Source organism: Bombus impatiens, unplaced genomic scaffold (assembly GCF_000188095.3).
Source record: "Bombus impatiens unplaced genomic scaffold, BIMP_2.2 scf_2222, whole genome shotgun sequence".
NCBI classification, from domain to species: Eukaryota; Metazoa; Arthropoda; class Insecta; order Hymenoptera; family Apidae; genus Bombus; species Bombus impatiens.
The window spans coordinates 3,451,840-3,466,413 of NT_178641.1; the positions used below are offsets into that span (position 1 = coordinate 3,451,840).

The 14,574-nt window shown below is 33.6% G+C and overlaps 3 protein-coding genes across 3 annotated transcripts; all 3 read right to left on the reverse strand.

Annotated features, from left to right (window-relative positions):
* Positions 1-757: 757 nt before the first annotated feature.
* On the reverse strand, positions 758-4,037 carry LOC100743166 (cysteine dioxygenase type 1). The gene is made up of 5 exons (XM_003494415.3): positions 3,587-4,037; positions 1,642-1,783; positions 1,401-1,497; positions 1,142-1,311; positions 758-984 (listed from the first exon to the last, which is right to left on the reverse strand). Exons 1-5 carry the CDS (start codon positions 3,799-3,801, stop codon positions 949-951), a joined length of 660 nt encoding a protein of 219 aa, XP_003494463.1. The 5' UTR covers positions 3,802-4,037; the 3' UTR covers positions 758-948.
* Positions 4,038-4,331: 294 nt separating this feature from the next.
* LOC105681813 lies at positions 4,332-11,008 on the reverse strand. The gene is made up of 4 exons (XM_012393052.3): positions 6,628-11,008; positions 5,961-6,527; positions 5,382-5,609; positions 4,332-5,235 (listed from the first exon to the last, which is right to left on the reverse strand). The coding sequence occupies exons 1-4, from the start codon at positions 9,363-9,365 to the stop codon at positions 5,088-5,090; spliced, it is 3,681 nt and encodes a 1,226-aa protein (XP_012248475.3). The 5' UTR covers positions 9,366-11,008; the 3' UTR covers positions 4,332-5,087.
* Positions 11,009-11,265: 257 nt separating this feature from the next.
* Positions 11,266-14,571, reverse strand: LOC117152455. Its single transcript, XM_033324321.1, has 5 exons — positions 14,448-14,571; positions 13,448-14,166; positions 12,595-13,039; positions 12,063-12,320; positions 11,266-11,997 (listed from the first exon to the last, which is right to left on the reverse strand). Exons 2-5 carry the CDS (start codon positions 14,095-14,097, stop codon positions 11,794-11,796), a joined length of 1,557 nt encoding a protein of 518 aa, XP_033180212.1. The 5' UTR covers positions 14,098-14,166; positions 14,448-14,571; the 3' UTR covers positions 11,266-11,793.
* Positions 14,572-14,574: the final 3 nt, after the last annotated feature.

Genomic DNA, 14,574 nt, shown 5'->3' on the forward strand with positions numbered 1-14,574 from the left:
ACCGAAACCCCCTAATCGCTGGACTACTTGACACGACGGACCAGATTCGCAGGCTGAAGAGGCACTACCCGCTAGACCTAAATGCTAGATTCATTTAGTTACTCAAATTAAGCATATGCACTTACTTATAATACTTATAAATTATACCTATCTATAAGTATTAACTTATTGTAAATAAACAGCCATATCGCTGCGCCACGCTAGAAAAATTACTGAAAATTCTCAACGCGAGAATTGATTGTAATTTCAACAAATAAATACAAAAAACTGGCTGTCGCCTCGAGCCCAAGCTCATTATCACAACTCTCGAACAATTACAATCGGATTGAATAACTACAATTGTTTAATTACCGCTATAGTAGACTCTAGGTTACAATGTTGCGGGATTAACCAAAATTCCAAAGACTCCGGTGTTCTTTCATCTCCGACATATATGTGCATATTATGTGGGTTAATTTATATTTTTCTATTTCAGAATATATCTTTATGGTATTACTTTTAGTTTCGTGTTCGGTTAAAATAGAAAAAAATTCATTTATATCACGTCTGTAAAATGGACTTAGTATGTACGTCATGCAGATGTAGATTGAATGAAAATAATAAGATTGAATGAAATTTGAATAAAAGGAAGGGAGGATGGGTGCCGTGGATCGGGTGGGTCTCCAAACGCAGTAATCTCCACGTGGTAAGATCTGGGCAATCAGTATTATTTAAGGGATAGTTATTATGTCTCAAATAATGTAAATCTAATTGGCTGCTTTCGTGTTATCAAAATTTATCATATCTTGCACCTTTTTTTTTATTCTTTTAATTAAAATATCAGGAACATTCTGATCATTTGGTATAGTATTTAAAAATGCATATACTATCTCTTTATTTTTTTATTTTGTTTAACTTAGAATAATTATTCAAATGATTATCGCTGGTATTAACTTCACTTATGATATATTAATTATCTTCAGGGCACCTAGCATCTTGGATTTCCTGCAAATTTAGAGGATTAAAATCAAGTTTGAATCAGAAAGAACTCAAATCAGTTGCAACTTAATTCTGACTTGGTATTGATAATATTGACAGAAAGAAGGATGATTAAAAATGAAGAACTGATTAAAGAAAGAAGAAAAATAGATGACAATCTTACACGTTTTCGCTTATCTCCGTATTCTGACCAAAATGTAACTTTACACGAGCTTTTTTGTCCAGTTTGTTTATTGAAAACGGAACAGGAAGAGAACGGTGGTGAATACAAGTGTAAAGAAATAGCAGGATTCACGGTACTCGGATTTTCAACTCGATGAAGTCCTAAAGAATCTGTAACAAATTGTATATACATAAAATCAAAATAAAATTTCAACAATATTATATAACGATAGATAATTTAGAATATTTAGAAATTATACCATTGATATAACATATCTGATTAAGACCGAGAGTATTTTGTTCCAATTCTTGTAATTCTTCTGGTTTCTCACGCTGTGTAGGCCACGCGTACCGTGTCTATAAAATCATAAACATAATAAAAAATTGTTTGCTATATATATATATATATATATATATTTTATTATATATATAATATATATATATATTTTTCATATATATATATATATATATATGAAAAAAATAGAATATTTCATTCTATACCTCAAAGAGTTCACCGTGGAGAATTTTCATTACGCAATGTGCATTCGCATGATCATGTATTGCTGAACCATGACCTTCTCCCCAACATAGAATCATTAGATTGAACCTTCCATTTCCTTCATCGACTAAATTTCTTGTATACCTAAGCAAAATGATTCATTTGGATTTTCCTTTAAGGACTTATATGATTAAACTAGATAAGCACCGGTGAATCACGTTAAATTAGAGGACAATAAATTAATCTGATTGGAAATGCACTCGGTATAGGCATTGTTTCTAAGTATATGAGAATGTTTTGTCGTTCGTTACTTTCGATCCGATAAGTGTCGCGTGTCAAAGAACCGATGTTCTGAATCAAGTGTAATGTTTAAGAGAAGGGGGCATACGTGGAAAGTGTGTGTAACCAGCCGTTCACCGTACTATACTACGAACACTACTGATTTATGTGCAATACACATGAACATTGAAGTGTTCCGCATACTTACGTTTCGGTTGTAATGATGTCAAATCTTTTTGGTCATATTTCTTTGTGTATTATATTTTTAAATAACATGGTAGAAGATAATGTTTCCATATCTATTTACGAAACGCAAATAGGACATGTACTAGGTCGGCATAAAGTGAATCGAACGAAGTACTAGAAGTCAACAAAATGTTTCGATGAATATTTTCGATGTAATTTTTATGCGATTAGTAATCGTCTTTTTTCCGTTCAATATAGTACGTTCTACTCTGTAAAGAGGTTGTGCCTGAACTATAGTTTCCATACTTTCGCGTATTATGTGGAAACCTGCTATGGTAGCAATTCCGTGTAATAATTCCATTTATACATATATATATCTTGTAACGTGATCATTATTATCTTTATAATTGGTGAAGTAATATTTATTGAAAATTTATGTTATCTTGTAGGCGGACAGAATAGAAAGTTCAGACTAATTCATTTGTTTTCTCAATCTAAACATAGATTTGTGTTTTTAATTTTGAAAAAATTATACAAATTATACTTTCAAACTGCTTTAATCATGATCTAAACACTTGGTTGTAGTTTCTCTCGATTATGTACTAATTAATGCAAAATATAATTAGCATGCGAATAGAAGATCAGGTTGTACTTACTAATTGATGTGTCATTCTTCGTGAATGCAAAGGATAGCTTTAATAGATTTTGATAGATGTTATTTATAATTTTTTAATTACGTAAACAAAATTATCGGCTCGTATGAAAACACTATTTGTAATAATATCATCGTCCAGCTATCTGGAATAATTCTGGCATGTACTCTTTTTTTGTTTTAATATTGATAGCTTTCTAATGCACACATTATGCCACTTATTGCATTTATTGTAGCATTGTAGTGCGAAGTGCGATCGTTGTAAAGTCTCGTAATATATGTTTTTGCAGATAAGAATAATGACGTTTTCAGTAAACTTTTAAATTTGTCTTGCTTCTATCAGAAATCCGACCATGTTCCCTTCTTATTTTTCTTAAGGTCAGTTACTTCATGCTCGCGTGTCAACTTGTACAGATAATACTCAAAGTACAAGGTTATTAAATTCATTACTTAAGATTGAATGAAACAAAATATTTAACAGACGACCAGGGTCGGAGAAACAGTAACAGACGATAACCTATCGTAAATTTCATGTTAATTTTATTTTATGTTCGAGATGTAGTTGTGCCGTGTTCTGTCGACTGATAAAATATTTACTGGGGAATTCGATTTTTCGCGAACGTAAGACGCGTAGAAACGAAATAGAATGAGAATCAGGTGACCACCCTCGTTATAGTCATTGATATTTTAATCCAATTAATATGCTGTAACTTCATACCGTACTGCATCTTTGAAGCATTGAAATATGTAAATCTTTATATTAAAATTCCTTATTTTTCCTTTAGATTATTTTAATAGCTTTTAATATAATTTTCAAGCTGTCAGTTTACCTGTATCTGTCAAATTTTGCATATTTTTTCCATTCTGCGGAGTTGCTTCTGTACGAGGCCATTAGATATTGAACCCTGTCTATATTCACGTAGTCAGTTTCGAAAGCTTCGTGTAAACTATCTATGAGTTCCTGAAGAGTTAAAGAATTCTTCTCGTTTAGTAGTTTATCACGAGAAACACAGGGTGATCCAGGATCTTCACTGTACACTTGCATTTTCTTTCCAATTTGTCACCTTTCTTCTTTTTTACCGGTGCTCGATAAGAATTGACAAAAAAATATAATAGAAATAAATGACGCGAAATGAAGAAACAATGAGCGTTAGGATACTCGAATTTGACTCTTGAAGCAAAAGAGAGCTATTTGAAAGCGAAAGCAAACGAGGAACACGATTAAGGAAGAACACGTTGCCCGTCTACGGCTCGTACTGATCTAGTAAAACGGAGGAGACAGCGTCTTGTATGAAGCCTAAGATACCCCCTACTCCCGACAACTCTAGCAGTCTGAAATATTTTGTACACAGTTGTGAGGTAAATAACACTTCCGAAGTCTTGTTTGTTTTTGTTTCTTCAATTAAAGCGGAGAAACAAAACAATGTACTGTTGTGAACATTTTTAGCTGTATTATATTTTACGATTAACATTGTATACAATTTTTTTTTTGTAGAAAGATGCAAGATTAGAAAGGAAGCTTAATCTATTCAAATTTATTTTATATTTAAATTACATCACGAATATTTAATACGTTCATTCATTTTTGCCTTAACGCGTCTGTGACATACGCAAATATTTATTAATATTTAATATCTTTGATTTTAATTTTTATTTTACATATGTTACATAAAAAGGCAACTATGTTGTTATATCGTTATATCCGTTAAAATTTACAAAATGAAATATTCGTTCCGTTAATATGTGAACTATTGCTGCGTAATCAGAGCGTTTTGCAATATGTCAAATGTTCTTTCGTAACTAAAACAGAGTTACCTTGTTTTTTTTATGATTATGGATATATATATATACACATAAGAGGGAATGATTTAGTAAAATGCAACAAACTGAATTATATTTTAGTGTAAACATACTTGAAATTTTATAATTAAATCCTCGACACTATTATATACTTTGATCAATTTTGAAAAAGGAAAAAAAGGAAATGACACTAGAAAATTTTCATAAAAATTCTGTAGAAAGAGAAGTGGCAGGAAGATACGTTCGATTATCAGCTAAATAAAAATGCTGTCTTTGATTGTGAAAAATGAAAAATTGCGAATGCAGCAGAATCGTTTGAACCGTTGTTCGTAGAACGCTCTTAACAATGTAATTCAAATAAATTTTGTTATGTATAAAGATATTATCGAAGATTATGAAGAAGGGGTTCATTTTCGAAAATTTCGAAAAATGTAAATCGTTTGTTGGCTTTTGTTTAAAAATCCTGAGTGGTAGTTTGCTCCAATTGACTTTGTATTCCAAATTGTAAGTCAAGTAACGACAGGTGTCACATTAGTGCACGCAAATTGTCTTTTCGTCATTGTTCTTCGGTTTCGTAGATGTTTTTCCATACGATGTGCTTTCCTTCTCTTTCGTACGGCAAGGTGAATCAGTGCACCTGCATGGCCTCGACTTGTTGCGCTCTCTGGCCGCAATGCAGCTGTAGTAAAGAATGTAATAAAAAATCAACAACTGGAAGTACCAGATCTACGTTCGGGGCAATTAGCGAAAGAAGTTGTTTTCATTAACGTGAAATTTCCACACTTCTTCCGTTTTCCTCTTTTCTTTCTTTCTATCGATACTTACATGCACGGTGAATTTTTACAATAATAACATTTCGCTTTCAGCTTTTTCTGACTGGATTTAGATCTCTTGCATCTACAGGGTGTTGCTTTGCAAACACAACAAAGTGCTACTAATACTTTTTTCTGTTTGTCGCTCTTTGCGTGATTAGACTCATATTTGCAATTATTCAATGATTTATTTTTCGCTTTTTCCATACATACGGCGATAATCTTCCGTCGTGTTTTAGGGCTGCAACGAATAGTTTCTTAATATGATATTTTCGGAATGTCTTTCTTATTTTAACCCTTTGTCAGGATAATAAAATGAGGAAGAATTGGAAATGTACGATTTAGGAAATAATTGTATTTTCTTCTCAAGATCTCAGAATCAAGTAGAAAAATAGTTTTGACGCGGCGGTCATTGACGATATATTAAATTTTAAAATTGTCCTTTTGTCCGTGTGATTTTCATTTATAATGTACTTATAGTACGCATTATTAAAATAATACTGTAAATTATGAGTCATCTAATGATTGCCTGACCGAGTTTCTTGTGATTTACACTATTAATGGGTTAATCAAAGTAGTAAAAACATCCTACCTGATACAATACTTTATCTTCCTATCTTCTCTTCTCTCATCTCTCTCTATATTAACATTACAACAGCAAGGAACTTTTTGACAACGCGCACAACACGTAGATTCGATTATTTTTTGCTGCAATTCATCCATCACGTCAGAAAAAACGCTCAATCGTTGATAAGGAAGGTCATCGGAGTTATGCTGTTTAAGTTTCTCGCAGCAACAGCATTCATTGATGGAATCGGTTTTAAGATCGGTTAAATTCCTAGAAAAGTAACGTCGTACTTCTTCTCTAGGCTTCCACGCAGTGACGTACATAGTGCGATCGTTATTAGACTCGGTCAGGACCGGTCTTCCATCGCAAATTGTTTTCTGCTCCTTACACGTGCACATATCTATGGGCAGTTCACAGTACGAACATTTTCGTGCTATCGCCATACACGTGCATTTGTCGCGAGGTTTATCGCAATAAAGACAAAACATCGATTTCATGTACCCACTACTGCTTTTCCTTTCGTAAATTAATTTACAGTTGCATTTATTTTGAGGTTTGTAACAGTTTACGCAGTTTACCATCAATCTACAACTGTTTAATTGTAATTAAGTTTAATTGTCGATGAGATATTGACCGAGGTGAATAGATTCCGGATGTTCTTGCAAATTCATATTTTTGTTAATATATTTACCTGCATTCGTTCCGTGATCTACAAAAATTGTTGCAAGGAATTATTCTTCTACAACTACACTCCTCCCAGGTTTTTTTATCGCGGTATGGAATCGCACGATTACTTTCTTGAGAAATAGTATGATAACACGATCTTTCCTTTTTTAAGCAACTTTTAGGATAATTCATAGGTTCGTTATTGTATTGACGCATCGGTAAATAATAACAATTGCATGTGTTTTTTTCGGTTGCAATATAATCGGTAACACCCGTATGCTTTGTATAACTTGGGTTTGTGTTTGTACATATCATACGAGAGTCGAATTTGTCAGGTTGCGTAGATACCGCGATAGATTCTTTTTCAGAATGCACAATAACATTCATTTTTTCACCTGACTTGTCTTCTTGAGTTTTAGTAATCTGCGGTTCAAGTCCTTTTTCTTCTTCAACGTCGATTCCCTTCTCAAGCTGTGGCTTCGTCAACGATTCATGAATTTCGCGATTTTTAGGCACATCTTGAGTTTCAGATATTTTTTTATCGTTTTTAGGATTTCCTTGGTTTCCTAATTCAATACCGACATTTTGAATTGGCGAAACAGGCGGATTTTTGCTATTAGTAACAATTAATAAATTTGATTTGTTTGGACTTTTTTTGCTGACATTAGAATTTATTTTATGTTCTGCATTATTTTTTATTTCTCCTTTGGTGGATTGCGAAGGATTAGAAACAGGATTGCTTTTATTGTTCTTTTTATTTTCTTCGTATACAGGCGGTTTCCTTGAATTAGCTATATTCGGATTTTTATTGTTATTTCTATTTTCCTCGTTTACAGATTGCTTTTTTGAATTATCTGTACTCGATTCAGGTTTATCATTTTTCTTCGGTATAAGTATTTTCTTCAGCATAGGTATTTTCATCGGTATAGGTATTTTTGTCGGTATAGGTATTTTTGTTGGTATAGGTATTTTTGTCGGTATAGGTATTTTTTTCGGTATATATGTGAACAATTTAGAGGGAATAGATTTTTCCTCCCCTTTTGTATCGTCTTTAGATTTCTCTGGAAATTCGCTAGTTTCTGTTTCAGGAATTTTAACAGTTTTATCGATAATAACATCAGGCGATGCAGGTTCCACAAATTCTTCAGGCTTTGGTTCTGGACGTTCTGTTTTACCTGTAATCATTTTTAAGCCTTTGAAAAGAAGCGATGGTCCCAATATTTGTTGGATGATTTTCGTGTCTTTACTTTCGCTGTCGCCTTCTTTCTCTAACTCTCTCTCCTCTGCTCTTTTCGTATCTTTAATTTTGCTGTCGTCTTCTTTCTTCAACTCTCTCTCCTCTGCTTTTTTCTTATCTTTAATTTTGCTGTCGCCTTCTTTCTCTAACTCTCTCTCCTCTGCTCTTTTCGTATCTTTAATTTTGCTGTCTTCTTTCTTTAACTCTTTCTCCTCTGCTTTTTTCGTATCTTCAATTTTTCTATCGTCTTCTTTCTTTAATTCCCTCCCCTCTGCTTTTTTCATATCTTTAATTTTTCTGTCATCTTCTTTCTTTAACTCTCTCTCCTCTGCTTTTTTCGTATCTATAATTTTGCTATCGTCTTCTTTCTTTAACTCCCTCTCTTCCGATGTCTTCGTATCTTTAATTTTGCTGTCGTCTTTTTCTTCTAATGTTCTCTTTTCAGCTTTTCTCATATCTTTAGCTTTGCCTTTGCCTTTCTCTTCTAACGTTTCGTCTTCCAACTTTTTTTCCGCTGATTCCTCTTTCAATATTTCTTCATCTTTTTTCTGAGACAACTTTCGTTTCTCTTCAATTGCTGGTTGCTTTGGTTCAATTTTGCTATATTCCTTACGCAACTTGTATTTTTTAGAAATAGTCGGCGGTACATGGGTTTCTGGTTTTGAATCAACCGTATCTTTTGTCGATTGTTCCAAAATATCTGTTTTCATAATAGGAATTGGCAAAATATCAATAATTCCTACAGGTTTCGGTTGTATAGGTTGTTTCAACAACTGTTTAAGTACAATTACTTCAGGTCTTATCGTTCTTGATGGGACAAACTTTGGCATGTCGGGTGGAGTTTCTCCCGATTCCTTGCTTTTTTCTGGTTCAGTAGGTAACTTTTCTTCCTCGGGCAAATCTTTCGTATCCTTTTCTTTTTCCATGACCTCCACATCTTCAGCAGGCTCTTCCTTTAATTTATCTATACGTTCTTGTAAATCCACAGAATATTTTGGGCATGGTACAAACGTCGTCGTTTCTTTTAAATCTTCTGAAGGTTTATGACAAATAGTTGTTGTTTCTTTCTCTTTTACAGTCGGCTTTTCAAACTTTTCGATAGTCTTCACATCGACGCATACGTCTTCTTCTTCCTCTCTTATACAATTACAAGTCATCCATGATTCTTTGTTTACTGTCTTAGAGTAAGGTCTTCTGCTCTTACAACTGCATCGTAGATTAGACCTATCAATTAGTCCTTGATCTCTTTTACGATATTTACATATACTTTCACGAGTTTTTATAGGCAATGTACAATGTTCGCTATCGTTAATACGATAATTTAAATTAGGCTCTACTGACCAAGCGTCGGATGAAACACATACATCTGTATTTCGACTGCTGTAAATCGATTTCGATGACCATCCGTCGCTCTCCGAGTCTGTCAAAGTCTTCGTTGTATAAATCGTGGAGCAAGGTTTCTCTATTTTGTCGCATATAACAAATTTCGATTTTTCAAACGACAAGTCTGACTTATCAATTGTCATGAGAGTATCGCTATTATCGATGTCCTTGCATCCACATTCGGTCAAAATAGAGTCAGTGCTTACACGGACATCTTTGTCAAGGTTGTCATAGACGTCGATAAAATTACAGCTTTCTACTTTTAGCGTGTTTTTGGAGTCTCCGTATGGACCTGAACTATAGGTAGTGCTGTCATCGTTACTTTCTTCACTTTTTACAAGATCGATCGAATCCTGTTCTTGAAATTTTCTGCGCTTGTTCCGAATTGAAGTGACAAGTTTGCTCGACGAAACTTTTGACTGTTCCGTCGTCGTTTCTGAACATGATTCCGTGCATGATTGAGATTTGTCTTGTTTACTAGTTGCCTAACAAATAAAATAGTAACAATGGACAATTTTTTTTAAACGAAATGCTATAGACGAATAAAAAGTAGAATTACTTGGATATTTTCGCTGGCTTCCGAACAGATATAAATGTTCACGTTTCCAGTCATCCTACGATTATCAGTTTTTACATTGTTTAATAATCTTGAGTGCTTCTTTTTCTTTACTTCTTCGAACGCGTTATCTTTTTTACTCTGACGTTTTCCTTTTTCCTCGTGTAATTTTCTAATATTCGTGCGTGCACTATTATATTTTTCTCGAAGACGATTCGATTTTAAACGATTATCGAACTGCTCGTTATTTTTACGTAATCGTTCTATCGTTGAACTATTCCGAGTGGTACGTGGTTGATGCTCGTGCTTCATTTTTACTAAAATTCCTTCCTTATCTACGTAGCAAACTTTATCAAAGTTAGCTTCTTCTTTTGGCTTCTTATCGGCATCTTTTTCTTCTTTCTGCTTTTTAAAACGCAAAACACATAATACATTAAAATAATTATTTCCTTCATTTTGTTTGCGCGTACACTGACAATAAAAATGTGGTAGAAAATTGAAGTATCCTGGATACTTGCATCTTAAATACCATTTTACATTGCTTCACGATATTCTGCATCGCTTCTTTGATCGAGCTATTGATTATTTCTGTTAATTTCGTAGGAGAGATCTTGTCTTCTCTATCATGCTTCGTGCGTGTTTCTGAAAAATTGTCACAAGTTTCAGAACAAATGCAATCTCTGTTCGAATCCAAATCTACCTCTCTATATTTGTCTACTTTCTGAAATTTTTCTTTCGTGCAAGTCATCGAGTCGCAAATTCCATTTGCACCTAAATCTACATTTTCAGATTTTTCTTTCGTGCAAGTTATCAGATCGCAAAATTCGTTTTCATCCAAAAGTACCTTTTCATCACTTTTTATTTCATCTTTGACTTCATCCTCGATTTCGCCTTTGATTTCATTCTTCGCTTCATTCTTGATTTTATCCTTCCAAATGTTTTTATTCTTTCTGTCCTCTTCAGTTGTTCGTAAGATATTTCTGTCTTTGGTATGGGATACCTTCTGGCGTTCAAGGTGTGTTGCAGGTAAAGTTCTAGGTACTGACACATTTGGCGAAAATGGAGGGGAAACGCTTGCTTTTACACCGTGAGGTGGATCAATTATATTTCGATCGCCACTTTTTGGAAGTTTTTCTGAATTTTGTTCCGGGAGAGACATATCGTCCTCTATTTCCAAAATACCTGGCTTTGAATCCGTTTGTCTGCGATTGAATTTGTTAATCATATCTTTTTTCTACTTCTTTCTTTTACGTTTGTCTTTGTCAAATCTTACGTCGTCTTTCAGATATATTCTTTTTAGATTTTGAAGAAACTTATACGTTTTCTTCGACATAGCCGAAATTCGTTTATATGTTGGAAAACAATAATTTTATTTCATCTCTCGGATAGATGATTGTTAATTCTTTTTTTACTCGACAGTTCTATTAAAGGTTATACATTTTAATAGGATAGAAAATTTGAAACAATCGAAAGTATTTTTGCGTCCATCGGAGCTATGATTATGAAGTGTGTCGTATGTAAATACGATTAAAGTATCGTCATTTTCAAATGGTAGAGAGATGAGCGAATATTTATATATCTTGAAATACTGATAGCGAATGACGATCAATTCGGAGAATTGATATTACTTGGAAAGAATTTGTACAGAGCGTGCGAAATCTTTAATAATACGGTGTGATTAAGAAATAAGGGTTTAATGCACTTAGGGTTTCTAAACTATATATTTTCTCTTTCTAATTCAAAAGGCGAACGCTATTAGTTTGATTACTGACAAAACTTTGGATAATTCCTATATGTTTACATATTATATGCATTCTGTACATTTTCAGGCATTTAAATAATTTCGCAGCATAAAAATCCGCAATCCAATCTTTAACATACTTAACAAACTATTTATTTCTCCTATGATAAATTTCGTATAAGATCCGATAACTAACGGTGTCTCGAGATTATACTATCAGGAATCAGATTCCAAAACTTTGTAACACACGTTTGAAGATATTATTTTTACCCTTTTATTGGATTGACTCGTTATTATCACTTGTTTCATCGGCGGATGTTAAAGTACCAGATTTGTGCGTCTTTTTAACGCAACTACAAGTAGAAGATGCCTCGCTTAAAACTTGTGCGTCACATAAGCAATCATACATAATTTCCATTTCTTCAAACTTTACGTCTCCTCTGTGCGTTTTGCATTTGTGTTTCTTATATTTAGGCGGCTAAAATGATGATTAAGAGACATATATGCCAGTTGTTGCAATTATTAATTCACATTTCAAGTTACCTTGAATGGTGCTACCATTTTATGAGCGAATTTCTTCATCACATTCGGCTTTTGTCGGGCCTGTCTTTCACGTGGATACAGTTGCTCCACTTCTTTGCTTTTGTCTGCCTTTTCAGACAAGCATATTAACGGTATCCTATTTCTAGGTTTCTTACGAACTTCTTGACGTCCAGCCCTTATTTGAAATTCGCGTAAGACATTTTTATAAGCTTGCGACTCTTGATAAGCAAGTCTGCCATCTTTTTCTTTCGGTTTAAACTTAAAGCGAAATAATTATCTTTTTAACGAAAGCGATACTCTGTCTCATATAGTATATGTACTTCAAAAATGTAACGACATGAATCATTTTTGTGTTGTTAGAGTATCAAAACCGTCGGCAAGGGATTTTATGCGATAAGAATGGAAAATTAAAAATTTGATCATTGTTCCCTAGAATCTGTCCCTTTTGACAACATTATATATCTTGAGTAAATAATTTTGTTGTCCACTTTCAAAGAGTATTACACTTCTCCTGAGAAACTTGTTTACTTACCGATGAATCAGGTGCAGGAGAACGATCGACCTTTCGATCTTCCGCATCTGAAGATCGACGAGAACTTCCACTTCTCCGTCTTCTAATTTCTCTCTCTTGAATTAATCTCATTCGATCATGCCTTTTCAATTCTTCGATCAGTCCTGGACTCTGATACATAGGCAAGTATCTTTTTACCATAGGCATTTCAAATTTTCGTTTCGCCATCTCTGGATGATCGGAAGCACAGTTCTTACAAATATCTGGTCCATAACTTCGCGATGGAGATTCACCAGCAAAGTATTCATTTTCGTGTGGTTTCAATTCTTCCGCTTCGCTTCCTTTTTCAACAGTTTCGGGAACAAATCGACGTGATTCTTTTGATCGTGATTTAAGCTCAGGATAAATCTCTTCGTCATCGGTTAACGTTGATTTTTCTGAACCACTGCCTTTTCTTCGTTTTGACCTGCCATGTTCAAAAATGTTTCCCTTAGTTGAATACTAAAGAGTATTAAAGAGAAAAATTTCTTTTCGTCAATGAGACGTTGTTGAAGCTCATTGTTATTTATCGCGGTCTTTGCCAAACTTATCTGTCAGATATAAGCAAGAAATTTTTTTAAATACTCTAGAGCCTAATAAAAAGTCTATAAAAGCTATTATTCTTATCATTCGTGTTATTCTTAATACCTAAGATATTATCATTATAGGTGGAGGTAAATCATTTTTCAAGAAAACTGAAGACATAAAGGCTTGAAAAGTCGCGAAGTTACAAATGATAAAATGTTTAATTTCCTTTAAATCTTTGTTTACTTTCGTCATAAATTCGCCAAACAACCTAATATGTACTTACCTTGCTATCTATTTTGGTATTTACCTTCGACGATGCTTTTCTTTCTGTCTTCTACTCTCCTTATTTAATTCTCTAGAAAGTTCACCAAACTTTCTTGCGTCTGCGATATTTGTATCTTTCTCAATATGATTATCTCTTCTATCATGTTTGTGCAATTTTGTTTGAATGGATTTGTTTTTATCTGATAGATCGGTGGTTTTATCGAACTTTGTCTTTCTTATTAGCTTGTCGAAAAATGTGTTTTTATTTCCAGTATCAATTTCCAGAAGTTTTCCTTCTGAGATTGTTGCCTTCACTTCCGAATATTGCATTTTAGATCCTGCAACTTCTTCCATAGTCGCTTGTCGGTTCCTCGATTTATGACCAACGCCGTATAATTTTAAATCTGCTGTTGGATCATATAATGAAGTATTATCTGTATCTGAGTAAATTGTCGCAATTTCTTCCGATGGTTCTATTCTGTCCTTTATTTTCTTCGTAGTTATGCTTTTTATCTTTCTGTTTTCTTCTAATTCCGTGTTTTCTTGCTCTAAATCTTTCGAGTCTTTGTATTCAGAAAAATCATCCTTCGTATACTTTTGTTTGATCCACGGTTCTGTCACCTTTGTGTAATCTGTCTTACCTTTAGATACAGTCTGACTAACTCTATTTGTCTGTTCCGATATAGTGCTCATACCCAATGAATAAATATCTTTATCTGCAGTTGTCTCAAACGTGATCTCTGATGTGCAAGAGCAAAGATCCTAGAAGAAGCAAAAGAATCGTCTTTTTTTCATCGTCTCTGGTATTTTATAATGTTAACTAGACTGCGGATTTATGTTCTTATATGAATAGTTAGAAGAGTAGGAGCTTGGTAGAGATTTGTTTCACCTATTAAATATTACGACGAGTACCTGTACTTTGAATATTCTATACAATTTTATTCTATGAAATTCTTTCACCAAATTTCGAATAAATACACAGAGATCCAGAGTCTAGTTATAAAGTTATATACACATTTTTTATAGTATGAATATGATAATACTAATTCGTCGTTTTCTGTGGTGCTCCACGTGTCTCTATATTTAAGTCCTGTAGGCACTTTTATGTCTGACGGTTTATTGATATCCTCTACTTGGCGAACACATTTTCGTATTCGTGAGTCTTTAGTC

Bases quoted from the DNA above. Each gene is read 5' to 3' on its own strand.
- LOC100743166 (XM_003494415.3), bottom strand. From the start codon at position 3,801: ATGCAAGTGTACAGTGAAGATCCTGGATCACCCTGTGTTTCTCGTGAT. The intron at 1,784-3,586 runs GTAAACTGACAG...CATTTTGCTTAG, and splicing joins GCAAAATTTGACAGATACAG to GTATACAAGAAATTTAGTCG. The intron at 985-1,141 runs GTAAGATTGTCA...CTAAATTTGCAG, and splicing joins ACGGAGATAAGCGAAAACGT to GAAATCCAAGATGCTAGGTG.
- LOC105681813 (XM_012393052.3), bottom strand. From the start codon at position 9,365: ATGACAATTGATAAGTCAGACTTGTCGTTTGAAAAATCGAAATTTGTT. The intron at 6,528-6,627 runs GTAAATATATTA...ACAATTAAACAG, and splicing joins AGATCACGGAACGAATGCAG to TTGTAGATTGATGGTAAACT. The intron at 5,236-5,381 runs GTAAGTATCGAT...TCTTTACTACAG, and splicing joins TGTAAAAATTCACCGTGCAT to CTGCATTGCGGCCAGAGAGC.
- LOC117152455 (XM_033324321.1), bottom strand. From the start codon at position 14,097: ATGAGCACTATATCGGAACAGACAAATAGAGTTAGTCAGACTGTATCT. The intron at 13,040-13,447 runs GTAAATACCAAA...TGAACATGGCAG, and splicing joins AAAGAAAAGCATCGTCGAAG to GTCAAAACGAAGAAAAGGCA. The intron at 12,321-12,594 runs GTAAGTAAACAA...TTTCGCTTTAAG, and splicing joins CTCCTGCACCTGATTCATCG to TTTAAACCGAAAGAAAAAGA.